General features: G+C 42.5%; 1 protein-coding gene across 18 annotated transcripts in view; it reads right to left on the reverse strand.

The window, feature by feature from the left end:
- LOC101593421 (protocadherin gamma-C5) overlaps nucleotides 1-27,670 on the reverse strand; it is a 233,811-nt gene that overhangs the window by 40,051 nt on the left and 166,090 nt on the right. The window contains exon 1 of one of the 18 annotated variants that reach the window (XM_004664686.2): nucleotides 4,047-6,479. The exons of the other annotated variants lie outside the window; for them this stretch is intronic. Coding sequence (XP_004664743.1) covers nucleotides 4,047-6,476 — 2,430 coding nt within the window. The 5' untranslated portion in view covers nucleotides 6,477-6,479. Of the gene's footprint in view, nucleotides 1-4,046; nucleotides 6,480-27,670 lie in introns of those variants that run through there. 18 annotated transcript variants of the gene reach the window in all.

A 27,670-nucleotide genomic window follows, 5' to 3' on the forward strand; every position in this document is an offset into this window, starting at 1 on the left:
CTCTCTCTTTTATATTTATTTATTTAAGGGACACACACACACACACAGAGAGAAAGAGAGAGAGAGAGAGGGAGGGAGGGAGAGAGAGAGAGAATGGCATGGCAGGGACTCCAGCCACTGCAAACAAACTCCAGATGCATGTGCATCTGTCTTACATGGGTTCGGGGAAACTGAACTGGGTCCTTTGGTTTTGCAGGCAAGTGTCTTAACTGCTAAGCCATCTCTCCAACTCAAGATGGTCTCTTTAGATGAATAAAACATCATCTTATGTTTTCCATTCAATGCTCTTCTAGAGCTATTCTGTGTAAAAAGTTGGAAAGTGATGCTACAGTAGATAGATAGATAGATAGATAGATAGATAGATAGATAGATATAGATATATACATATATATGCATGTATGTATGTATATATACATACATATATATATATATACACACACACATATATATGTACACACACACACACACACACACACACACACACACACACATATATTTTGGGGGGTAGAATCTCATTCTAGCCTAGGCTCTCTTGGGACTCTCTGTAATCCCAGACTGTCCTCGAACTCACAGAGATTCTCCTATGTCTACCTCCCAAGTGCCAGGATTAGAGGCATGTACCACCACACCTGATAACTGCAGTATTTTTGTTTTATTCTAGGCCTGGCCCAATAAATCTGGTTCTGGCTCCTGGCTCTGTAAATGCCAAAATGACTCTTGGCTTCATAAATACAAATGATGGACTGGAAGGTTTTATGGAAAATATTTTTAAATGTGGCAGTACATCAGGATCATGTGGGGATCTTCAAGAATACTGATGCCTGTCTCACCTCCAGAAATTGTGTTTTAACTGACCTGAATTGTCTGTGCTTTCAGAATCCCTAGGTGATTCTAAGGGACACCCAAGTTTGAGAACACTGGTCTAAGGAAAATACCAGTTGCTTCTAGACTGACTTGAGCAGCATTTTTCTGTGGCTCTCACCCTTCCTTAGCTTCCACTCTGTGTTTCCACTTTGTCGTCTTGGACTGCCCTCATATTTGCTCATTTTTAAATTTTAAGCTCTTGGACAAAGAACTAATAAAAATAATAAAATTTATAACTAATAGTTTTAGCCATTATTACATGTTAATCACTATGTGAAGTACCTTACACATCATGCTCACATATCATGCATTAGTCCAATAAAGCCCATGTTATTCCCTCTTTGCATATGAGAGAGAGGTTTAGAAAGGCGACTCAGAAATAAGTGGTCAAAGACTCATAGTTGATAAATAGAAGATCCTTGTTTGTTCAGCTGTCCAATCTGAGACTTCATAGTAATAATGCATTTAGCTGCTGAATAATAGTGGTTCTACCATTAAAAGCATGTTTTGGATTCTCTCCAGTGCAAACCCACAGTTACAGCAGTCCATCTTGATTTTTTTTTTTTGTTGTTGTTGTTGTTTTTTTTTTTTTTTTTTTTTTTTGAGGTAGGGTCTCACTCTGGTCCAGGTTGATCTGGAATTCACTCAGTAATCTCAGGGTGGCCTTGAACTCACAGTGATCCTCCTACCTCTGCCTCCCAAGTGCTGGGATTAAAGGTGTGCACCACCATGCCTGGAATAGCAGTCCATCTTGAATAAATGAATGCTTAAAACTTTCTTTTTATTATTTACTTATTTGAAAGACAGATAGAGAAAGAAGCAAATGGGGGCCTGGAGGGATGGCTTAGCAGTTAAGGCATTTGCCTGCAAAACCAAAGGACCCAGGTTCGATTCCCCAGGACCCACTTTAGCCAGCTGCACAAGGGGGTGCATGCATCTGGAGTTTGCAGTGGCGCCCCCATTCTCTCTCCCTCTTTCTCTGTCAAATAAATAAATAATAAAAGGAGCAGATGGGGGAGGGCTGGGTGTGCCAGGGCCTCTAGCCACTGCAAATGAACTCCAGATGCATGTACCACCTGGTGCATTTGGCTTATATAGGTCCTGGGGAATCAAACCTGGGTCCTTTGGCTTTGCAGGCAAGTGCCTCAACCTCTAAACAATCTCTCCAGCCCATGAATGCTTTACCTTTCTAAGGAAAGAAATTTATCTACTTTCACATGTCTATGCCAAAACAAACAAAAAACTTAATTCTAGAAGAAGCAGTGATAACACTAGTGGTACATTTCCACTTCGTGTTCTTGTGAACCATCTAGATTTATTTTTTAAAATAAATTTTATAGCTAAAAGTAGTTATCTTTGGGTGTGGAAATAGATAACTTTTTCTTTATATTTTTCAGTATTGTCCTAATTTTCTACAATGCTAATATATTACTGTTATCAAGTAAAAATAATTGGTAACACACCCATTATTTCCAGTAGTGTGCTTGAAATAAATATAAAGACTGGAGGCCCACTCCATGGGAGGGAATACATCCCTGATACTGAAAACCTACAATAGGGGTAGTCATGAGCCCTAGGGGTGTAACATCTGCTGCTGTCTGGCTAAATGTATATACTATGCCATCAAACTACCCAGTAAGCACTTCTCTTAATCTTCATACCTATACATTAATGCTACTCTCACTTTTGGTGGAGAACCTTCTCTTTTCAGATGGCAGTGACCTTGGGATGACTCACAAGGCATCAGGTGCTGGAAAGAAGTGACAGGAGTGCTCAGCACTGAAATATTTCAATCACACCTTCCAAGGCTCAGGGTCTATTGCAGAAGAGGTGGAGGAAAGAATGTAAGAGCCAAAGGAAGGGTAGAACTCCTTACAACATGTTCCCCCAGACACAAAATGGCCTGGATATCCATGACCTCACAGTGCCTGACACTACCTACACAAGACCATCATAATAGGAGGAAAAGATGATGACATCAAAATAAAAGAGAGACTGATTGAGAGGGGGAGGGGATATGTTGGTGAATGGAGTTTCAAAGGGGAAAGTGGGGGGAGGGAGGGTATTACCATGGGATATTTTTTATAATCATGGAAGTTGTTAATAAAAATTTGAAAAAATAAATTTCAATAATGAAAATAAAAAATAAAAATATAAAGGTTGTGCCTAAAATTTTGTTTATTCATAGAAAATTTCTTGAGAATGAAATATAGTCTCTGTACAGGTGGATTGAAGTTATCAAAAATACTAGTTTTAGCTGGGCATGGTGGTGCACACTTTTAATCCCAGCACTTGGGAGGCAGAGGTAGGAGGGTCGCCATAAGTTCAAGGCCACCCTGAGACTGCCTAGTGAATTCCAGGTCAGCCTGGGCTAGAGTGAGACCCTACCTTGAAAAACCTATATATATATATACATATATATACACATTATATATATATGTAAAACTAATATATATATACATATATATACACATTATATATATATATATATATATATATATATATATATATATATATATATATATATTAGTTTTACTAATGGGGCTGAAGAGATGGCTTAGCTGTTAAGGTGCTTGCCTGTGACCAGCCTAAGGACCCAGGTTCAATTCCCCAGTATCCAAGTAAGCCAGATGCACAAAGTAGTGCATGCATCTGGAGTTCATTTGCAGTGACTAGAGGATCTGGTTCTCTCTCTCTCTCTCTCAAATAAAAACATTAGTTTTAATACAGATGTAGCAATCTGTTGACAGGTGGACAAAAGAGGTGGTGTATTTTTTGTTTCTAAGAAGGGGTAGTTTTTAATATTCCAGAGCTGACAGTGGTTAGAGGTGCACAACAGCTCTTTTCCAAGACAAACGATATCAAGTTAAGCTCTGAATGCTGGGCTCCTGGGCTGCAGCTCAAGAGCTCTTTAGCAAGATTGATTACTTGAGAGTGCAGATGAGTGCTGAGGGTGTGGGTCAAAGATCAAGTAGCTCCACCCTGAACTAGGACCACAGACCTTACTCTGTCGGGCCACCTTCCTCCCAAAGACACTGTTTGGTCTAGGAAGGAGCAGGTGATGGTCTAGAAACATAGTCATAAGAACTTGACCGTTAAACACAACAGCTCCACACCTTCCTGAATATAGTGCAAGAATCAACAAGCGTTGAAGATTTTGGCAGTGACTTGCTAACCCTTACCTGTCCAGGGGGGGCGCTCTCTGCACCCAACACCTGCCTATAGAACACCGGATCAAGACTCCGCAGCGTGTTCTGGCGGCTGGCCAGTGGGCTGGCTGCGCCAGGTTTCTTCAGTAGCGGGTCGCTACGGCGCGAGTCCGTGGTGAGGTACACCTGATGGTACAGGTGTGGTGGCATCAGGCCTCCCCGCACGGCGTCCGCATGCAAGGAGGGCCCTGGTGTTCGGTACAGGGAGCTCACCGGGGCTCGGTATAGGTCCCTAGACTGCTTCCACTTGTAAATTTTGAATATGATCACTCCCAGCACTGTGACTGCGAACCCCACGGAGACCAGGATTAGAGAAAGAAGTAAATAAAAGGTGAGGTTCTTATTCTGCTCTCGGGGGGCGGAGCCCGAGGGGAACTCGGCCCGGGCTTCGGGAGTTTCCTCTGTTACTGACACAGTTAAGGTAGCAGTGGTGGACAGCGAGGGCTCTCCATTGTCTGTGATCAAGACTGTGAGAGTTTGCCTGGGCGAATCTGTGTCCTGGACTGGGCGGGCAGTGCTGATTTGACCCGTGTGAAGTCCCACGGCAAAAAGGCTCTGGTTGGGGGCTCCCAAGAGGCTGTAAGAGAGCCAGGCATTGTGTCCTGCATCTGCGTCCCAGCCCACCACCCGGGAGACCATTTGGCCCGCGCCGGTACTTCGAGGCAGCATCTCGACCGAACTCTGGCCAGGCCTCGGGTATAGCACCTGGGGGGCGTTGTCATTGCGGTCAGTGACAAATATGTTCACGCTGATGTTGGTAGCCAGGATGGGGGTGCCCCCGTCGTTGATGTGAGCTGTTAGCTCGAACTCTCGTCGGTCCTCGTAGTCCAGGGGCACTAAGGTTGTCAAAACGCCACTGTCACGGTTTATTGTAAAATAGCGACCCACTAGCCCGGTTTCAGCTCCAGGCTCCAAGAGAAAGAAAGAAAGGCGGGCATTGTGGGGGGCATCGGGATCCCAGACACTTAGATTTAGTATGGGGACTCCAGGGAGGTTGTTTTCCTCAACGTAAACGTCGTAGGAAGCTTGAGAAGATTGCGGAGGGTTGTCGTTGATGTCGGACACCTGGACCCGCACCGTCGTAAGAGCTGAGAGGGAAGGGGTTCCCGCGTCCCGAGCGGTGATGCTGAGGTTGTATTCTGGCACCGTCTCCCGGTCCAGGACTGCACTGGTTTTCAAAGTGAAGTAATTCTTGAGGGAAGAAGTGAGGCTGAAGGGAAGACCAGGAGGAACCTCGCAGGTCACCAGCCCGTTCTCTCCAGCGTCCAGATCAGTGACACTAAGCAAAGCGATGACAGTCCCCAGAGGGGCGTCCTCGGGGACTGGGCTGTACACAGAGGTGACTGTGATCTCAGGGGCATTGTCATTCACGTCCACAACCTCTACCAATACTTTGCAATGTGCTCCTTCAGGATTGGCGCCCTTGTCTTTGGCCTGGATGTAAATCTCATGGAGTTTTGTGTCTTCGAAGTCCAGTCGACCCTTAATTGTCAGCACCCCGGTTACGAGGTCTAAAGCGAATAGTTCCCGCACACCAGCACGGTTGTGGCTGCCAAACGAGTAAACGATTTCACCATTGAGGCCTTCATCCAGATCCGTTGCACGAACCTGGGTTACCCTAGTGCCGGGCGGCGCATCTTCCAGGACGCGCGCCCGGTACAAAGACTGGTTGAAGGCAGGGGCATTGTCATTCGCGTCCAGCACCGTGATGCGAATGGGCAGGCTGGCAGAGCGAGCCGGGGTTCCTCCGTCCAATGCCGTCAGCACCAACTGGACACTTGGCTCTCGCTCCCAGTCCAGGGATCGATCCAGGACCAGCTCTGCGTATTTGGTGCCGTCTTCCCGCGTCTGCACGCGGAGCGCAAAGTACTCGTTATGGCTCAATTCGTAGGTCTGTAAAGAGTTGCTTCCCACATCGGGATCGTGCGCGCTCTCGAGCGGAAAGCGCGTCCCTGGCGCCATGGCCTCGCTAATCTCCAATTTCATTTCCCCGGTGGGGAAAGAAGGATTGTTGTCGTTGATGTCCTGAATCACCACTTCCGCGCTGAACAGCTCCAGCGGGTTCTCCACCACCAACTCCAGAGTTAGAGTGCAGGAAGGCTGCGTCCCGCACAGCTCCTCTCGGTCCAGACGGTCGTTCACGAACATCTCTCCAGTCTCCCAGTTCACCTCAAAGAACCTCCGGCTCGCTCCGGATACAACCCGGAGCCTGCGGGCTGACAGGCTGCCCAGATCCAGACCAAGGTCCGCGACCACGTTACCCACAGCGAAACCCTTTTCTCTTTCCTCCAGAATCTCATAGCGAATGATGGTGGAAGCCTTGTTTAAGGCAGCGAGCAAAAGCAAAACTCCCACCACTCTCCCGGGGCTGAGCAGTCCGCCCCTCCAGGCCTCTGGGACCATCTCACTCACCAGCACTTCCTCCTGGCGGGGTCCACAGCGTCCCGGGGGTCTCGCGGAGAAACTTTCAGCGGGTTAGCGCTTGGGCGCGGGGCGCCGAGTCGGACATGGCTTTCTGGGTGCCGCTGATTCGCTCGCCCGCTGTTCAGTCTCTGCCTCATCCCGGGGCGCCGAGAGGGGACGGGCCCGGGCCAGATCTCCAGCGTCTCCATTGGCCGACAGCGGCACACAGAGTCCCAGCCAATAACTGCACGGGGAATGCGCTAGCGCCGGGCTCTTTGAGCTGGACACGCGCGCGCGCCAGGAACTTCACTTTCCTCGGCTGCCAGCCAGAGTTTCCGCCCGAGAGCCCGGCCAGTGCCGGTGGAGGAAGCCTACCCAACCTGGAAAGCCGCAGGTCCTGCTCGTCTCCAAGCCAAACCAGGGCCTGTGCAACGCTTTAATCGCTGGCTCAGATCACAAAAGAGGGGAGCAAACCAAACCGAAAACGACGCAATGTTGTCTGGAACGACGCCAGCAGATCTGGTTTGTTGGAGGAGGTACAAGTAGCCGGACACACTTGTAAGGAGGAATTAGAATTTCTGGGAAGGTATTAATAATTGCAGTTGTACAGGTTGGGGAGGGGATGTAGCTTAGTGGCAGAGAGCCTACTTTGCACGTGTGAGGGTTCAATCCCCAGCACCCCTCCTTAAAAGAGTTTAATCTATTTCCACATGAGACTGGAGAATTCTGTTAGTTCTTCGGTAGAGCAAATGAACAAGGGCGACTGTTTGGTTTAACACTGTTTTAAATAAAATTCAGAATTTATTTCTTTTAAAACTGGACGTCATTGTTTTTTGTTTTTTTTAACCGAGAAGCAACGTGAAATTTCTCGTTTTCCCCAAGGAGCATCTCAATTGGTTAGAACATGATCTCTCATCTTCCCCATCACTTGATCAGTCATTTTCCTGAGAGCCTGGATGCATATGCCACAAGGAGAAATTGCTTTCCTAATAAGCATAACCATTCTCTCCCCTGGTCCTGAGAGAGGGGGCAAGAGGAGGAGCTAGGCCTAAGTGCCAGCTACGACTTTTTGTAAAATGATTGAAATGATGCTAACAAACTCCATAAATTCTTTGGAGAAATACAAAGATTTTAGTCACAGAAAAAGGATTCTTCATTTAGGATTGTAATAACCAAATAAAATAGCAATGATTAGAATAACGAGGCAGAGAGTTAGCAATGCAGTAAGTCTGGGTGTAGCTGTATGTCTTCGGCAAGAAACTAACTTTTTAAGCGTTCCTAAAATCCTATCCTACAGAGTGAATATGTCAGGTAAAAGTGCATTGTACAGAATAAGCCTCAATTAATGATTCAAATCACTCTGTTAGATGCTAGATGTAAAGTTGTAGAGCCTCATACTTTTTGTGTATATACGCTTTCTCATTTCTGAAGTATATCTGAATTTTACTCATAGGCAGGGCGATAAGCAAGCAAGTTAGACAAATAGAAAGTAAGGATATCTAGGTTATTTTCTGATGAGCTGGAAGTCGTATGTGACCTGCTTTTCCATATCCTTAGCACTTACATTTATCTTTTAAAGATTTTTGTAGCTTAAAAAAATATATCTGAGAGAGAAAAAGAGGCAGGGAAAGAACAGGCATGCCAGGGCCTCCAGCCACACTGCTAATGAACTCTAGAAGCATGTACCACCTTGCGCATCTGGCTTAGGTGGGTACTGGTACCAGGGAATAAAACTTGGGTCCTTAGGCGTGGTGGCACACACCTTTAATCCCAGCACTTTTGAGGCAAAGGTAGGAGGATTGCCATGAGTTTGAGGCCACCCTGAGAATACAGTGGGAATTCCAGGTCAGCCTGAGCTAGAGTGAGACCCTACCTCGAAAACAAACAAAACATTATTTATATGTGTGTGTGTGTCTACTGGCACATCAGGGTCTCCTGCTTGCACCACTTTACATAAGTGTTGGGGAATCAAACCCAGGCTGTAGGCTTTATAAACAAGTGCCTTTAACCACTAAGCCATCTCTACACCTTCAAAACCCTAAATTTTAAAGCCAGGCATGGTGGCTCATGCTTCTAATCCCAGACAGGTGTGGTGGTACAAGCCTTTAATCCCAGCTCTGAGGAGGCAGGGGTAGGAGGAGCATTGAGAGTTCAAGGCCACCCTGAGGCTACATAGTGAATTCCAAGTTAGCCTGGGCTAGAGTGAAACCCTACCTCAAAAAAACAAAAACAGCCGGGTGTGGTGGCACACACCTTTAATCCCAGAACTTGGGAGGCAGAGGTAGGAGGATCTCTGAGAGTTCAAGGCCACCTAGAGACTACATAGTGAATTCTAGGACAGCCTGAGCAAGAGTGAGACCCTACCTCAAAAAATAAAACAAAGCAAAAAAAAAGAAGAATTTAAAAAATATTTATTTATGTATTTCTGAAGACTCCACATACTTGGGCTGCAAGGCCACTGAGAAATCCTGCTGGAACTGAGCTGATAACCTCCTCCATGTAGACCAGCTGACAGAAAGGTGGAAGAAGCCATTCTACATGCAGTTAATGGGAGAAAGGGAAATCACCAGTGAAGATACTCATCAGTGGACACTGCAAGCCTTATATTTGGCTAGCCAAGCCAAATGAGCCAACGGGTGCAATGGTGGTACGTCTGTTACGGGGGAAACCAACTGCCCTCTAATTGGACTAGAGGCCTGCTCCATGGGAGGGGGAATACATCCCTGATACTGAAAACTTAAAATGGGTAGTCATGAGCCCTAGGGGTGTAATATCTGCTGTTGTCTGGCTAAATGTATATACTATGCTTATCAAACTGCCCAGTAAGCACTTCTGTTAATGTTAATACCCTTATATTAATGCTAGTCTCACTTTTAGTAGAGAATATTCTCTTTTCAGATGGCAGTGACCTTGGGATGACTCAGAAGGTATCATGGTGATGGAAAGAAATGACCGCATTGCTCAGTACTACAATATCTCTATCACATCTTCCAAGGCTCAGGGTTTGATTCCCCAGTACCAGTACCTACCTAAGCCAGATGCACAAGGTGGTACATGCTTCTAATGCAAAAGAGGTGGCGTAAAGAATGTAAAATCCAAAGGAAGGGTAGGACTCCATACAACATTCTCCCTCCAGACACAAAATGGCCTGGATATCCACGGCCTCCCAGTGCCTGATACTACCTGCACAAGACCATTATAAGAGGAGGAAAAGATCATGACATCAAAATTAAAAGAGACTGATTGAGATGGGGAAGGGGTATGATGGAGAATGGAGTTTCAAAGGGGAAAGTGGGGGGAGGGAGGGTATTACCATGGGGTATTTTTTATAATCATGGAAGTTGTTAATAAAAATTTGGAAGAAAATAAATAAAATTTATTTATGTATTTTATGTAAAATGGAAATAACAATGCTCACTAATTAACCACAGTCATCTCATTAAATTTTTTTTTTTAAGAAACAAGTCAAACTGCTTATTTATTTATTTATTTATTTATTTATTTATTTATGCGATGCTTGTAATGGTTTAATGCTGTGGCTCATTTTGCTCTCACTTCTTTTTTTTTAAAATTAATTATTTATTTATTTGAAAGTGATAGACACAGAGAGAAAGACAGATAGAGGGAGAGAGAATGGGCGCGCCAGGGCTTCCAGCCTCTGCAAACGAACTCCAGACGCATGCGCCCCCTTGTGCATCTGGCTAACGTGGGACCTGGGGAACCGAGCCTCGAACTGGGGTCCTTAGGCTTCACAGGCAAGCGCTTAACCGCTAAGCCATCTCTCCAGCACTCATTAAAAAATTTTAAACAACTTTATACACACCATATAGCCTATCATTACAATTCAAAGATTTTTAGCAAATGTACATACTCATGCAACCAATATCCAATTTTAGATTACTCCCTGTAGTCCAGAAGTTTCCTTCATGGTTGTCTACTGTCAATCCTGGCTCCTACTCTTAGCCTAAAAGCTTAGCCTAAAGGAACCACTGATCTACATTCTGTCTCTGTGGTTTTTTTTCTTTTCTTAACATAGCTTATCTTTTTATCTTATCTTATCACATCAGAGTTTATCTTTATGATGTTAGAGATTGAACACAGGAACACACTAGTTAAATACTCTATTACTGATTTATACCTCAGCTCCAGGGTTTTGGTTTTATAGGGTTTTTTATTTTACAGGAATAAGAGACAGCCACTGCAGTACACTAACTCCACAGACAGAGCACTTGGACAAGTGAGGGCTACAGCTTCACTGGGGACCCCTGCTGCACTGAGAATAGGTAATTAAAAGACAAAAGAGAATATTCTGGCCTAGCCAGTGGTGATGTCAGAAAGCAACTGAGAGAGAGGAGGAATATGATGAGAAGTAGGCACTTTATGAAAAGAAGGCTGTATAGCTGAAGGGAAAATGTGAAGAGGATATTGCTGCACCAGGATAAAGGAAAGTCTGGTACAGCAAAAAGGGGAGCCAACCACCTTTGATCCCAGCACTCAGGAAAGAAAGAAGTTAAGAGAAAAGACTGGAGAGATAGCTCAGCATATGACATGCTCACCCATAAAGCCTAATGACCCAAGTTTGATTTCCTCAATACCCACATAAAGACAAATGCACCAAGCGGCACATGCATTTGGAGTTTATTTGCAGTGGCTACAGGCCCTGGTGCACTCATTCTCTCTCTTTCTCTCTGCCGGGCATGGTGGCACATGCTTTTATTGAGGCCAGCCTGAGACAGCATAATGAATTCCAGGTCAGCCTGGGCTAGAGTGAGACCCTACCTTGAAAGACAAAATAAATAAATAAATAAAAATAGAGAAAGAGAAGAGAAATATGAAGATGATAGATAAATAAGGTGGTCCTATCAGGTTTTTTGTTTGTTTGTTTCTTTACAAAACATTTAGCACCTCTTGAATACACCTTACTTTTTTTTAAGAAAAAAAATACACCAAAAACTGAACTGTGTAAGATTTAACTGTGCAACCTCTCTCTCTCTTTTAATCTAAACATAGTACTGGATGTGTTTTTGATAGCCCTGTCCTGGTTTTTACAGAAGTCACTAACCTGGCCTGGTACAGATGGGGGTTGAAAACTGGCATAAGAATTTCAAGCAGCAAAATTATGTGGGGGAGGGGATGATAGTTTTCTATCTTCTCTGATACAGCTCATATGAAATAATTGTTCTGCGACTGCAAAACAAAAACAAAAACAAAACCCACAGCTACAACTGTTCTGTTATTAGAAGAAAAGAAATTGTAACATACGTGCTCTTTTGTATCTGGTTTCTTTAGCAGCACTAACCCTGCTGGTGATTATACTCTCAACTCTGTTTCCCTCCAAGCATCCTAATTAGAAAGTGACACTTCTAGAGCAGTCAGAAGTTTATATATACTTCTTTATTATGAAAGAGAGAGAGAAAAAAAATGAGAACATGCCTCCTGCTACTACATGTGAATTTCAGACACATGTTCCACTTTATGTGGGGACTGGGTAACCAAACCCAAGTGTCCAGGCTTTGCAAGCAAGTGCCTTTAACCACTGAGCCATCTCTCTAGCCCCAAGTCAGAAATTTAGAAATCTGGGCTGGGGAGATGGCTCAGTGGTTAAAGTGCTTGCTTACAAGACTTTCTGGCCTGGGTTCAAAGCATCTGGAGTCCATTTGTAGTGACAAGAAGCCCTGGTGATACTCCCCCTAAATAAACAAATAATAGTTTAAAAAAGAAATTTAGAAATAATTTTTTTGTTTGTTTTTGTTTTTCAAGGTAGGGTCTCACTGTAGCCTAGGCTGACCTGGCATACACTATGGAGTCTCAGGGTGGCCTTGAACTCACAGTGATCCTCCTTCCTCTGCCTCCCAGTGCTGGAATTAAAGATGTGCACCACCACACCTGGAAGAAATCATTTTTATGTTATGTACATCCACACAGGCAATTCATTACCAATCCACAACACTGATTACTACCTCCAAAGTGTGCATACATATGTGTATGCAAATATATATATGTGTGCATGCACACATACATACGTACATTATGACTATTATTAGTTTTCTTGTTGCTGTCACAAATACCTGGCAAAAGTAACTTAAGGGAAGAAGAGTTTATTTCAGCTTTACACTTGGGTGGGATACAGTCCATAATTTTGAGGAAGGTGTGGCAACAACATCATGAAGCAACTGGTGACATTTCATCTGCTGTCAGCAGAGAGTGATAAATGCTAGTACTCAGCTAGCTTCGTATGTAGTTCAGGATCACAGCCCAAGGAATGGCAGTACTCAGTTAGCATGAGTCTTCCTACCTCAATTAACCTTATCTAGAAAATATCACAAATGTGCCAAGATTTGTTTCCAATGGTGACTCTAAATCCTGTCAAGTAGACAATATTAACCATATATCACACACATGTATCTACATCTATCTACCTACATCTTTCCTCCACATATAATAACCTAGTCCTGGGAATCAACCTAAGATCCTTATGCATGTTAGACAAGTGTTCTACCACTAAGATACACTCCCAGCCCAAAAGTATATTTTGAAACTATCAATTACTCTCTCTGTCAACTGCTTTCACTTAAAGCCACTTTATATCCTGAATGGTTTCCTCTCTGGTATTCTTACTTCCTATTTATTTATTTATTTATTTATTTATTTATTTGAGAGCAACAGACACAGAGAGAAAGACAGATAGGGGGGGAGAGAGAGAATGGGCGCGCCAGGGCTTCCAGCCTCTGCAAACGAACTCCAGACGCGTGCGCCCCCTTGTGCATCTGGATAATGTGGGACCTGGGGAACCGAGCCTCAAACCGGGGTCCTTAGGCTTCACAGGCAAGCGCTTAACCGCTAAGCCATCTCTCCAGCCCTCTTACTTCCTCTTTTGCTTCCCCTATTCTTCATTTCACATACAGAAATGTGGGACTTCTTCAAACATTTACATGAGATTATATACCCTCCTTGCTAACCATAATGCTTGGCTCTACAACTAGCCATACAATTTGCTGGGTTATTGCAGAATAAAATCAGGGAGCTTGTTACAAATTATTGTAACTTTCAAGATGGGGACAGCAGAACATTAACCTAAGCGTAGCTGCCTTCTAAGTATGGATCCCCTCCTAGCATGACTGCACAGGGTACATACCAGTGACACTCGCCCTGCCTGGCACACAGGAAAGTCTCAATGAAGCCTACTTGACATTATTTTAAATGTTAAGAAATTGCTTAATTGTCTTATTCCAATAGTGTCACTCATGTTACAAAATCCCATTCAAGATGTTTTAAAATTTAATTATTGAATTAAAGAAAAAAATGTATTCCTTGGGTTGAGGAGATGGCTCAGTGGTTAAAGGTATTTGCCTGCAAAGCCTGTGACCTGGGTTTACTTCCCCAGTATTCACATAAAGCCAGATGCACAAAGTGGTGATTTCATCTGGAGTTCATTTGTACTGGTAAGAGGCTCTGGTATACCCATATTCTCTCTCTCTTTAATAAATAAATATTTTTAAAACTGCATTTCCAGCCAGCCATGGTCTTTTATGCCTGTAATTCCAGTACATAGAAAGCTGAGGTAGCAAGATTGCCATGAATCAGATGTGGGCCTGATCTACATAGTGAATTCCAGGCCCACCTGCACTACTGGCCGAGGCCTTGTCTCCAAAACAAAACCAGCAAAACCCTTAAAATTCTAAACATCAGCTAGCCATCTTCCAACTCAATCCAACCTGTCTATTTTTATGCATGTGTGTACATGTATGTGTGTATATAAGCACATACATGTAAATGTGGAGGCCAAAGGACAACTTGCAGTGAGTGTTGTTTCTCAAGAGCACTGTCCACCTTTTTTTTCAGACAGGGTTTCTTCACAGGCTACAACTGGATGGCTAGCTCCAAGGACCCTCTGTCTCTGCGTCCTAGGATTACACGTGCACATCACCATGCCCAGCATTTCCCTTGGGTTTTGTAAATTTAATTCAGTTCCTCTTATTTGCAAGGCAAGTGCTTTATGGAACTATCTCCCCAGCCCCAATTTGTCTATTTGAAGAGCATCCTAAACCTCAAGGAATTATTTGAGGAGAAATAGAATAATAATATCACCCTACTATCGAACCAACACGTATCATAATTTAGACAGGTGGGAGATTCAAGACCTTGGAAAAAATATGAATGATTTAGCCTTAATATTTATCTGAAGTTTTCCTATTATTTTCTTTTGATTTTAAAAGCAACCTGTGAATTTTACTACATTTTATAAGATCTCCTATCCTTAGATTAAGAGAAACCTAATCAAAAATAGTTTAGAAGCCAGGTGTGGTGGCACAGCCTTTAATCATAGCACTTGGGAGGCAGAAATAGGAGGATTACCTTGAGTTCGAGGCCACCCTGAGACTACATAGTGAATTTCAGGTCAGCTTGGGCTAGAGTGAAACCCTACCCCCCCCCCCAAAAAAAAAAGCTGGACGTGGTGGCCCACACCTTTAATCCCAGCACTTGGGAGGCAGAGGTAGAAGGATTGCTGTGAGTTCAAGGCCACCCTGAGACTCCACAGTGAATTCCAGGTCAGCCTGGGCTAGACCAAGACCTTACCTCGAAATACCAAAAAAAAAAAAAAAAAAAAAAAAAAAGTTTAGAGCAGGACATGGTGGAATATGCCTTTAATTCTGGCACTCAGAAGGCCAAGGTAAATGGATTGCTGTGAATTTGAGGCCGGCCTGAGACTACATAGTGAATTCCAGATCAGCCTGGGCTAGAGCGAGACCATACCTTGAAACTCACCCTCCTCCCAAAATAGCTTAGAGCCAGGCATGGTAGGAGGATCACTGTGAGTACAAGGCCACAATAATACTACATAGTGAATTCTAGGTCAGAGCGAAACCCTACCTCGAAAAACAACAAACAAAACAAAACAAAAAAAAGACAACAACGATTTTCGAAGGCAAAAGTTTGTACTTTTGTTTTGAGACAGGGACATATGTAGTATTCAGGTTGGCCTCAAGCTCACTATGTATCTGCAGATAATTTTGAATTTCTGATCCTTGTGCCTCAATGGCATGTGCCACAATGGCCAGTTAGAGGTTAAAAACAATATTTTTTTCAGTCTTGATTACATTAGCGTTCTCTTACTTCTTATCACACCACAAAACTCAAAGATGTCAGGGAAGTACCTGCAAAATAATGACTACATTTGTCCACATGAAAGTCTTGTGTGGTGGTGTAAATTTATAATCGCAGTACTTAGGAAGCTGATGCAGAAGGACTGTGTGTGTGAGGCCATTCTGATCAACAGAGACTAGAATTTTATATCCATCAAGTTAAAAAATTTCAAAAATGAGTGTGAAATAATTTGAAGTACTTTCACTACAAAAATATGTATGTGAGGTAATATAGTTGAATTTAACCATTCAACCATATATACATATCTCAAAATACCATATTGTACACCATAAATGTATAATTTTTCCTTGTCATAAAATAAAAACAAAGGTGCAATAAAGATTTTTTTTCAAACTTTAAAAAAAATTTTTTTTTGTTCATTATTTATTTATTTATTTGAGAGTGACAGACACGGGGAGAAAGACAGATAGAGGGAGAGAGAGAGGATGGGCGCGCCAGGGCTTCCAGCCTCTGCAAACAAACTCCAGACGCGTGCGCCCCCTTGTGCATCTGGCTAATGTGGGACCTGGGGAACTGAGCCTCAAACTGGGGTCCTTAGGCTTCATAGGCAAGCGCTTAACCGCTAAGCCATCTCTCCAGCCCAAGATTATTTTTTTGAAACAGGATAAGCACATAGTAATGTGAGGCCACTCTGAGCCCCATGAAACCCTGTCTCAAAAATATAATAATAAAAAAGAAAATAAATTAGTGACAGATGGTAAAAATGTAGGTTCACTTCTAATTTCTTTAAAACATAATTGACAGCGCCAACAGCAGATGGCAAGAGCCATGGCCTAAGGCAGATAGGCTCAGAAAATCTGCACTGTATTTTCAGTAATACATATATTCAAGAGCAGAAAAAGAGGGGGACAGACAAGAGGTGTGCAGTAGCATTGGCACAGCGGGGAGAGATGCTGGGACAATCTTCACCTTTCAGCATTCAATGCCTTTTTTTGTTGTTGTTAGATTATTTATTTAGTTAGTTAGTTAGGGTAGGGTCTCAGTCTAGCCAAGACTGACCTGGAACTCACTATGTAGTCTCAGGGTGGCCTTGAACTCATGGCCTCTGCCTCTCAAGTGCTGGAATTAGAGGTGTACACCACCCTGCCTCACTTCAATGCCATTTTTAAAAGACCTTTACTGAGTTGGAGAGATGGTTTAGCAGTTAAGGGCTTGTCTGTGAAGCCTAAGGAACCCAGTTCGAGGCTCAATTCCCCAGGACCCATGTAAGCTATATGTACAAGGTGGCACATGCATCCAGAGTTCGTTTGCAGTAGCTGGAGGCCCTGGCGTGCCCATCCTCTCTCTCTCTCTCTCTACCTGCCTATTTCTGTATCTCTCTCTCTCTCTCTCAAATAAATAAAAATAATTAAAAAAATATTCAGAAGAGATAAAGGTTACTTTCTACTTTATACAGATAAGGAAACAATCCATCAAGAGGACACTGCAGAGCTAAGAAGGTGGCTCTGTGGTTAAAGGCATTGGCTTGCAAAGCCTGTTGGCCAGGGTTCAATTTCCCAGTAGCCATGTAAAGCCAGATGCACAAAGTGGCACATGCATCTAGAGTTTGCAATGCCAAGAGGCCCTGACATACTGATACTCATCGTCCCTCTCCTCAAATAAAGTATTTTGAAAAAAAGAGGTCATGCCGGGCGTGGTGGTGCGCGCCTTTAATCCCAGCACTCGGGAGGCAGAGGTAGGAGGATCACCGTGAGTTCAAGGCCACCCTGAGACTACATAGTGAATTCCAGGTCAGCCTGAGCTACAGTGAGACCCTATCTCGGAAAAACAAACAAACAAACAAAAAACAACAAAAAGAACAAAAAAAAACACAAAAAACAACAAAAAAAGGGGTCATTACAGCTTTTGAAATATATGCACTCAGCACAGATGAATCCAATTTCACAAAACAAATGTTATAGGATATAGTCACAGATTAACCCAACACAATGGTAGATGACTACAATATCCTTCTCTCACCAACAGACAGATTATCTTGATAAAAAAATAAAGAACATCTGAGTTAAATGACATCATAGATCTAGTAGATCTAACAGGTAGCTATATATCATTCCATCCAAGTCCATGGACCTTGATGTAAAATGGCTCATATAATAGGACACAAAGCAAGTCTTAGCAAATATAGGAAAATTGAAATAATTTCTTGTATTCTGTTTGCCCACAATGGCATAAAACTAGCAATCAACAGCAAGAGGAACTACACAGCATACACAAACTCATGGAGATTAAATAACACACTACTAAATGATGAATGGGTCATCAGAGAAATCAAATAAGAAAGAAGTAGGGCTGGAGAGATGGCTTAGTGGCTAACATGCTTGCCTGCAAGGCCAAAGGGCCGAGGTTTGATTCCCTAAGACCCACGTAAGCCAAATGCACAAGGCGGCATATGTGTCTGGAGTTTGTGGTGGCTGGAAGTCCTGGTGTGCCCTTTCTCTCTCTCTCTCTTCCCTCTTTCTCTCTCTCGAATAAATAAAAATAAAATATTTTAAAAAATACAATTTATAGAATCAAATGAAAATGACAAAATAAACCAAAACCCATGGAATACAATGAAAATATCCCTAAGAAAGAAGTTTATAGCTACACGTGCCTACATTGAAAAATCAGAGATTTCAATTAAACAATCTAATGATTCCCTTTGGAATTTTTAATAAATAAAAGCAAACAAAACTCATACTTAGTAGACAAAAAGAATTAAGATCAGGCAGAAATTAATGAAATGGAAAAGTATTATCAACGAAACAAAGATTGGTTCTTTAAAATGACAACCAAGATCAACAAACCTTAGTCAAATTGACTATAAAGAAAGAAAAGACCCAATTTAATAAAATCAGAGATGACTTTGTTCCAGACAGGGTTTTATGTATCCCAGGCTGACTTCCAAACTGCTATGTAGCTGAGAATGCCCATGGACTGATCCTCCTGCATCCACTTTGAAAGGGTTAACAAACAGTAAAGGAGTCAGAAAATAGTCTTTGGAGGCCTAACACGTCTGTCTGGAAGTTACAGGTGGCCCCAGAACCTTGAACAGTCTACCCGGAGATTACTCACAGCCTACAACCTTGAACAGCATAAACAGCTTATATCTCTTCCTTTCTCACTTCCCCCTCCCTCTTTCTGCCCAGAGGACCCTAACCCCACCCCCTCACTTGAGTGCCTCATGTTTCCAGAGTCCCAGGACTGCTGAAACGTGGTGTGGCCCTCTCAGGATGCTGGTTCTAAGCCTGTTCTTGCTGGAGATGTCCATCTACTTTCCTTTCAAACTCACCTTTTAACATTTTTCTGACACATTTCCCAAGTGCTGGTATTTCAGGTGTGCACAGCCATATCTACTTTATGTGGTGCTGGTGAGCAAGCCTGGGGCTTTTGCACACTACATAAACACTACCCGCTGATCTGTATCCTCAGCTCTAAAATGGATGAAATGGGAATTGTAAGAGCAGATAGATACCAGTGAAATTCAGAAAATCAATTAGGACATAAAAATCCTGGCCCAGATGGTTTCACTGCTAATTTCTACTGGACCTTTAAAAAAGAACTAACATTAATGTGAATCAAACTATAAGATACAAAATAAATGAACATTGCTAAATTTTACAAATCCACTATTGCCCTAATACTAAAAGCAGATAAAGACAATAAAAAAGAAGCAAACAAATAAAAGAAACAGCAATCTCCCTAATGAACATAGATGCAAAAATTCTCAGTAAAATACTTGCTAACTGAATTCCAGAACACCTCACAAAGATCACTGACATGATCACATTGGCTTCATTCCAGATGCATGCATGCCTCAATATAAGCAATCAACAAATGTAATGTGTCACATAAAGGGACTCAAGGACAGAAATCACATGATCATTCCAACAGATCCAACATCTCTCCAGGATAAAAGACACTAGGCATAGAAGTGCTGTATAGCAATTTCCTCCAAATTGAAACATTCCCTTCAGGGGAGAGAAAGGAAGTTCAAGAGACACATAAAGTTAACAAGTGTGGGAAGACAGGTTGTCAGACCCTGCCCTAAAGCTATATAAAGGGAAAACAAGTCCTTGCAGACAGACTCTCCAGCCATGTGAGCAGCCTGCCGGTGGTGCAGTGTGCTCCAAAGACACAACTTCCATGAGCAGTCGCCTATGCGGGGTGGGCTTTTTATTATTATTTGTTGTTTTGAGGAAGGGTCTCACTGAAGGACTCAGGAACCAGAGGGATGCCATGACAGACTTCGGAGTCACCAGCAGGCCTAAGTTTCTGTTTCCTGGCAAGGTTTAAATAAGAATCGTAAGTTACTGAAAAAAAGACCACAAACTGTGCATGCCATACATTTCTATGATCATAAGATAAGTTGCTTAAGTTCCTTAAACACACGTAGCCAATCAAAATAAAGGTTACCTAATCTGCTTGAAATTCCCCTAGCCCCTTGCCCACCAGCTTTGCCCACCAGCATCCTAAGCCTATCAGAAAAATACAAGTGCAGGTACTGCTTAAATCTACCAATCATGTAACCATTCCCCTACTTCTTTGCTCAAATCCCTATAAAAAACCTCCCCCCCACCCCCCCCACCCCCGCCCCGCTGCTCAGGGCTCTTGTATGGATCCACTGTGCTGGTGAAGTCAAGAGTCCGAGCTTAAACCCGAAAAGCTCCGTGCCTTTGTATACATGTTTGGTTCTCCTTGGTGGTCACTGGGGGTGCCGAGAACTAGGCATAACACTCACTGTAGCCCAGGCTGATCCAGAATGCACTATGTAGTCACAAGGGGCCTCGAAATCATGGAGATTCTCCTATTTCTGCCTCCTGAGTGTTACGATTAAAGATTAAAGGCATGCACCACTATGCCCAGCTTGGGTGAGCTTTTTTTTTTGTTGTTGTTTTTGTTTTTTTTTTTTTTTGTTTTTCAAGGTAGGGTCTCACTCTAGCCCAGGCTGACCTGGAATTCACTATGTAGCCTCAGGTAATCTCATGTCAATCCTCCTACCTCTGCCTCCCAAGTGCTAGGATTAAAGGCATAGGCCACCACGCCTGGTTTGGGGTGAGCTTTTGGATGATGCAATTGCCTTTGACTCATCTATTGCTCCTGTATAAAGCCCCTCAACCTGCCTTGCAAGTAACCCCAATAAACTCATTGGTTCACCAAAACTGCCTTTTGTATAATCAAACTTTGGTTTGTTGTCTGTGCCTGTGTTCAGTTCCCCAGTGCCCACGTACAGCCAGATGCACAAAGTGGCACATGCATCTGGAGTTCATTTGCAGTGGCAAGAGGCCCTGGTGTGCCCATTCTCTCTGTGTTTCTCTTTCTGTCTGCTCACAAATAAATAAATAAAAATATTTTAAAAATAACTATCATTTATTGTGCATTTACCATGTGCCATGTACCGTAAGATAAAAATTTAAAAATATTAGTAACCAGCCAGGCATGGTGGGGCACACCTTTAATTCCAGCACTCAGTAGGCAGAGGTAGGAGGATCACTGTGAGTTCAAGGCCACCCTGAGACTGCATAGTGAATTCCAGGTCAGCCTGTACCACAGTGAAACCCTACCTCAAAAAACCAAAAAATAAAAATCAATAACCTTCAAATATACCAATAACAAACATACTGAGGAAGAAATCAGGGAAACAATCCCATCAAAATAATCTCAAAATATACTTTGGAATAAATCTAATGAAAAAAGTGAAACAAATTTACAATGAAAAGTTTAAAACACTGAAGAAATAAATTGCAGAAGATAGCAGAAGATGGAAAGATCTCCTGTCATACATTATAAGACTTGATAGTGTGAAAATATTATCGAAAATAATCTACAGATTCACTGTAATCCCCATCAAAATACCACATGAATCTAGATCCTTATATTTACCATGCATAAAATCAACTCCAAATGGATCAGGGACATTTATATAAGACCTGAAATTCTGAAAGTGCTAGAGGAAAAAGCAGGATAATTACTTCAAGACATAGACATAAGCAAGAACTTTCCTAACTGCTGAGCCATCTCTCCTGCCCAAGCAAGGACTTTCTAAATAGGACTCTGGTCACTCAGGAAATAATGCCAATATTCTACAAATGGGACTTCAAAAAATCAAAACGCCTCTGTGTAGCAAAGGAAAAAGTTAACCGAGTGAAGAGACAACCTACAGAATGGAACGAAATCTTTACTAGTTATATATATGACAGAGGATTAATATCTAGAATATACAAAAACTCAAAAAATCTAAACAATAAACAATCAACCCAATAAATAAATGGGCTGATGAAATGAACGCAGTTTTAAAGAGCTAAAATACACAAATGGCCAATAAACATGAAAATATTCAACCTCACCAGCCTTCAGAGAAACATAAATCAAAACCACACTGTAATTCTATCATACTCTGTCTCATGGAAGTATATGGATTAACAATAGAGAAGGGCACCTGAAATTCTCCCCTGCTCTCTGCATGCACATGCATGGCACATAAATATCTGCACACATACATGTGCATACTCCACATAATACATCACCCCTTCCACACACACACAAAGAGAGGAAATAACAACAAATGTTGATGAGGATGTGGACAGAAGGAAATCCTTAGATACTGCTGGTGGGACTGTAAAGTACCCCAACCTATATGGAAATCAGCATGGAAGTTGCTTTAAAAAGAAAAAAAAAAACTAAAGGGCTGGAGAGATGGCTTAGTGGTTAAGGCACTTGCCTGCAAAGCCAAAGGACCCAGGTTCAACTCCCCAGGGCCCATGTAAGCCAGATGTACAGCAAGGCGCATGCATCTGGAGTTTGTTTGCAGTGGCTAGAGGCCCTGGCATGCCCATTCTCTCTCTCTCTACCTGCCTGTTTCTGGATCTCTCTCTCTCTCTCTTTCTCTCTCTCAAATAAAAATAAGAAATATTTTCTAAAAAAAGGCTGGAGAGATAGATGGTTTAGTGGTTAAAGCACTTGCCTGCAAAGCCTAAGGACCTGAGTTTGATTCCCTAGTACCTACATAAAGCCAGACACACAAGATGGTGCATGCATCTGGAGATCATTTGGAGTGCCTAGAGGCCCTGGTGTGCCCATTCTCTCTCTCTGTCTGCCTCTTACTCTCACTAGCCGGGCATTGTGGTACACGCCTTCAATCCCAGCACTCAGGAGACAGAGGTAGGAGGATAGTTGTGAGTTTGAGGCCACCCTGAGACTACATAGTGAATTCCATGTCAGACTGGGCTAGAGTGAGACCCTACTTCAGAAAATCAAAACAAGAACAGACTAGAAATAACTGGGTATTGTGGCACACACCTTTAATCCTAGCACACAGGACACCGAGGTAAGAGAATTGCTGTGAGTTTGAGGCTAGCCTGAGACTACATAATGAATACCAGGTCAAGCTGGGGTAGAGCAACACCCTACCTTACACCCCCCCCAAAACCAACTTGAAATAGATCTTTCATATCACTCAGCTGGACTACTCCCGGGTGTTTACCTGCAGCGCTCCAAGTCAACATGCCAAATACTTGCACATCAATGTTTACTGAAGCTCTATTCACAGTAGCTAAGTTATGGAATTAACCTAAGTGTCCAACAACAGAGGAACTGATAAAGAAAATATGGCAGGGTGAGGAAATATTTCAGTGGATGAAACTCCTGGCAGGAAGCATGAGAACCTGAGTCTGGATCCCCACTATGTGTTCAAGGCCAGTCTGGAGCTGCAGAGTGAGTTCCAGGTCAGCCTGAGCTAGAATGAGACCCTACCTCAGGGGTGTGTGTGTGGGGGGGGGGGGGGGAATAAAAGATACATATACAACAGATTTTTTTTTCAGCCATAGGAAGAATGAAAGTTTTCCATTTGTGGGAAAATGGAGATCAGCATATTAAATGAATTAAGCTGGTCTCACAAAGACAAATATCCCACACTTTCTCTGATTTGTAGCTCTTAGTTTTATATAGTGAAACCATGTATATATAGATTAAATTAAATCAGAAATGTAGTCTCTAAGGAAGTAATGGGAGGGAAGAGGTGAGAAATGGAAAGGTAGGAGGGAATGGGGTATGTGGAATATACTCAACATACAACATATACCTGTAGGAAAATAAGATTAAATAAATAAGGGGGAAAAAAGAAAGTAAGTAAAAGTGAAACTGTCTCTAGGGTAAACAAAGGGGTCTAATTGGGGGGTGGGGGGAGAAAACAGAAGGTAAGGGGTATGGAGGAAATGCTAAATATACAATATATACTTGTATGAAAAAATTAAAATACATTTGACTAATGTAAAATAACAGCTTATTGTGGGCCATATAATTTGTGTAAAAGTAAAATGAGTGCTATAGCACAAATGGCCACATGGAAGAAATGGATGTATACTGTTATAGGTACTTAAACATAGTATTTGTTTTTTAAAGCATTTTAAAATATTTTATTCATTTATTTGAGAGAAAGAGTGCAAGAAAGAGAGAAAGAGAAATAGACACAGAGCAAGAATGGGCATGTCAGGGTCTCCTACCACTGCAAATGAACTCCAGGCACTTGCCCTACTTTATGCATCTAGCTTTATGTGGGTATTGGGGAATCCAACTGGGCCATCAGGCTTGGCAGGAAAGTGCCTTTAAACCAGGTGTTACGGCACACTCCTTTAATACCAGCACTTGCGAGGCAGAGGTAGGAGTTGGAGGCCACCCTAAGATTACGTAGTGAATTCCAGGTCAGCCTGAGCTACAGTGATCTCCTACCTCGAAAAACTAATAAATAAATAAATAAATAAATAAATAAATAAATAAAGTGGCTTTAACTTCTGAGTCTTCTCTTTAGCCCTGGAATTTAATTTTTTTTAAAGTTACTGTTTTTGAGATAGGGTCTTGCTTTAGCCCAGGCTGACCTGGAATTCACTATGTAGTCTCAGGGCAGACTTGAACTCATGGTGATCCTCCTACTTATGCCTCTCAAGTGCTGGGATTAAAGGTGTGCCCCACCACACCTGGCTTGTTTTTAAAGTATTTTTTTTTTATTTATTTGAGAGAGAAAGACACAGACAAAGAGGTAGACAGAGAAAGAGAGAATCACAAGAGGGCCTCCTGCTACTGCAAATGAGCTACAGATAGATACATATGCCACTTTGTGAATCTGGCTTTACGTGGATACTAGGGAGTTGAACCTGGGACATCAGGCTTTGCAAGCAAGCACCTTTAACCACTGAGGAATCTCTCCAGCCCTAATCATAGTATTTGAAAGTAGATGGGGGGCTGGAGACATGGCTTAATGGTTAAAGCACTTGGCTGCAAAGCCTAACGAACTGGGTTGAATTCCTCAATAGCCACATAAAGTCAGATGCACAAAGTGGTACATGTATTTGGAGTTTGTTTGCAGCAGCTGGAGATTCTGCAATACCCACTCAGTCTCTCTTCCTCTCCTTGTAAATAAATAAAGATTTTTTTTGTATTTTTTTAAAATTTAATTTATTAGTTTTCTTTTCAGTAAATACAGACAATTTGGTACCATTACTTAGGCTCATCTGTGATCTACCCCCTCCCATTAGACCCTCCTTGTTAATGAAAATGGGTCGTGCATTGTGGAGTTAGCCCCCAGTTATTGGTATGATAAATGTCTCTGCAAATCATGACCCAACATGTAACTCTGACATTCTTTCCGCCCCCTCTTCCGCAAGATTTCTCTGAGCCATGTTGGGTTCATTTTTGGTCTGCTTCAGTGCTGAGGTGTTGGGGGCCTCTGAGGCTTTGGCTCTCTGATTTGGTAGGAGTTGATTTTTCTCTGGGTCGATCTCCTCCCCCTTTGTGCTGGTATCCGGTTTAGAAAGATTTTTTTAAAAAGAGAAAGCAGGGGCTGGAAAGATGACTTAGTGGTTAAGCGCTTGCCTGTGAAGCCTAAGGACACTGGTTCGAGGCTCGGTTCCCCAGGTCCCATGCTATCCAGATGCACAAGGGGGCGCATGCGTCTAGAGTTCGTTTGCGGAGGCTGGAAGCCCTGGCGCGCCCATTCTCTCTCTCTCCCTCTATCTGTCTTTCTCTCTGTGTCTGTCGCTCTCAAATAAATAAATAAAAATTAAAAAAAAAAAAAAAAAAAGAGAAAGCAGGGCTAGAGAGGTGGCTTAGTGGTTAAGGTGCTTGCCTGTGAAGCACCAGGTCCCAGGTTCCATTTCCTAGTACCCATGTAAAGGTGGCACATGCATCTGGAGTTTGCAGTGGCTAGAGACCTTGGTGTATCCATTCTCTCTCTCTTTCAAATAAATAAAATGAACTCCAAGTGTCAATTTGTTAAAAAAAAATAATAAGGGGCTGGAGAGATGGCTTAGCGGTTAAGCGCTTGCCTGTGAAGCCTAAGGACCCCGGTTCGAGGCTCGGTTCCCCAGGTCCCACGTTAGCCAGATGCACAAGGGGGCGCACACGTCTGGAGCTCGTTTGCAGAGGCTGGAAGCCCTGGCGCGCCCATTCTCTCTCTCTCCCTCTCTCTGTCCTTCTCTCTGTGTCTGTCGCTCTCAAATAAATAAATAAAAATTAAAAAAAAAAATAAGGAAAAGAAAGTAGATGGAGCTACCTCTATGCTTTTTGTGTGTGTATGGTATATGTGCAGATATGTACGCATCCCTGCATTTGTGTGTGTGCAGGATGTGTCTATAATCTCAGAACTGGGAGGCTGAGGTAGGGGGATCACTATGAAGAGCCAGGTGTGGGGCACAAAATGAATTCCAGGTCAGCCTGGGCTAGAGCAAGACCCACCTTAAAAAAACCCAAACCCAAAACAAAACAACAAAAGCCAATCAACCAACTAAACAAACCAACAAAAAAATGAAGCAAAACTATAATTCTCAGTGGGGGGTGGAGGAAGGGTATTACCATGGGGTATCTTTTATAATCATGGAAAATGTTAATAAAAATTGCAAAAAAAAGAGAAAAAAACTATAATTCTACCTCTAGAAAACAGAAAGGAGATTTAAAAATACACAAAGCAAGCAGAAGCAAGGAAATGAATATAACAGAAATTAATGAAATGGAACTGCTAGATATATACTCAAGAGGAGTTAAAATGTAAGTTCAAACAGACTTATATTAAATCTCCATGGCAAAAAATATCATAGCAGATGAAAATTGAAAACAATCCAAGTATTCATGAATTAATAAATGAATAAACAGATGTGGATTGTCCATACAATACAATACTATTCAGCAATAAAAACTAATGAAGTAGCTGGGCATGAAGGTGTATGCCTTTAATCCCAGCACTGGGGAGGCACAGGTAGGAGGATTGCTGTGAGTCTGAGGCTAGCCTGGAACTATAGAGTGAACTCCAGGTCAGCCTGGGCTAGAGTGAGACCCAATCTCAAAATAAATAAATAAATATAAAATTTATGTAAGAAGACACAGGCATAGGCCCTAGAAATAGTTAAAATAATTTTTAAAAATAAGAATTTAAGACTTACAATATAGCTATGGCAATCAAGACAGTGTGGTATTGGCAGAGAAATACATAATTCAGCTGGGCATGGTGGCACACGCCTTTAATCCCAGCACTCGGGTGGCAGAGGTAGGAGGATTGCTGTGAGTTCGAGGTCACCCTGAGACTACAGAGTGAATTCTAGGTCAGCCTGAGCTATAGTGAGACCCTATCTCTAAAAAAAAAAAAAAAAAAAAAAAAGGAAATACACATAGTTCAATAAATAAACAGAACAGAGAACCCAGAATTACAGCCACACAAGTAGGATTTATCGATTTACTGTGTGTGTGTGTGCATGCATTCATGTGTAAACCAGAGGACAACCTTGGGCATCTACTGTTCATTCTTGAGGCAGGATGTCTAGCTGGCCTGGAACTCACCTAGTTAATTCAGATTGACTAGCCAGTGAGCTCCAGAGATCTGCCTATTTCTATCTTCACCCTTGGCTTTTATAACCATGCTCTGGGAATTAAACTCAGGTCCTCATGCTTGCAAAGCAAGTACTTTGCCAAATGAGCTATCTCCCCAGCCATGGGGCCAATTTTATTTTAAATTTATTTATTTATTTAAGAGGGAAAGGGGGAGAGAATGAGACAGAGAGAGAGAG

This window comes from Jaculus jaculus, chromosome 13, assembly GCF_020740685.1.
Source record: "Jaculus jaculus isolate mJacJac1 chromosome 13, mJacJac1.mat.Y.cur, whole genome shotgun sequence".
Classification (NCBI taxonomy): Eukaryota; Metazoa; Chordata; class Mammalia; order Rodentia; family Dipodidae; genus Jaculus; species Jaculus jaculus.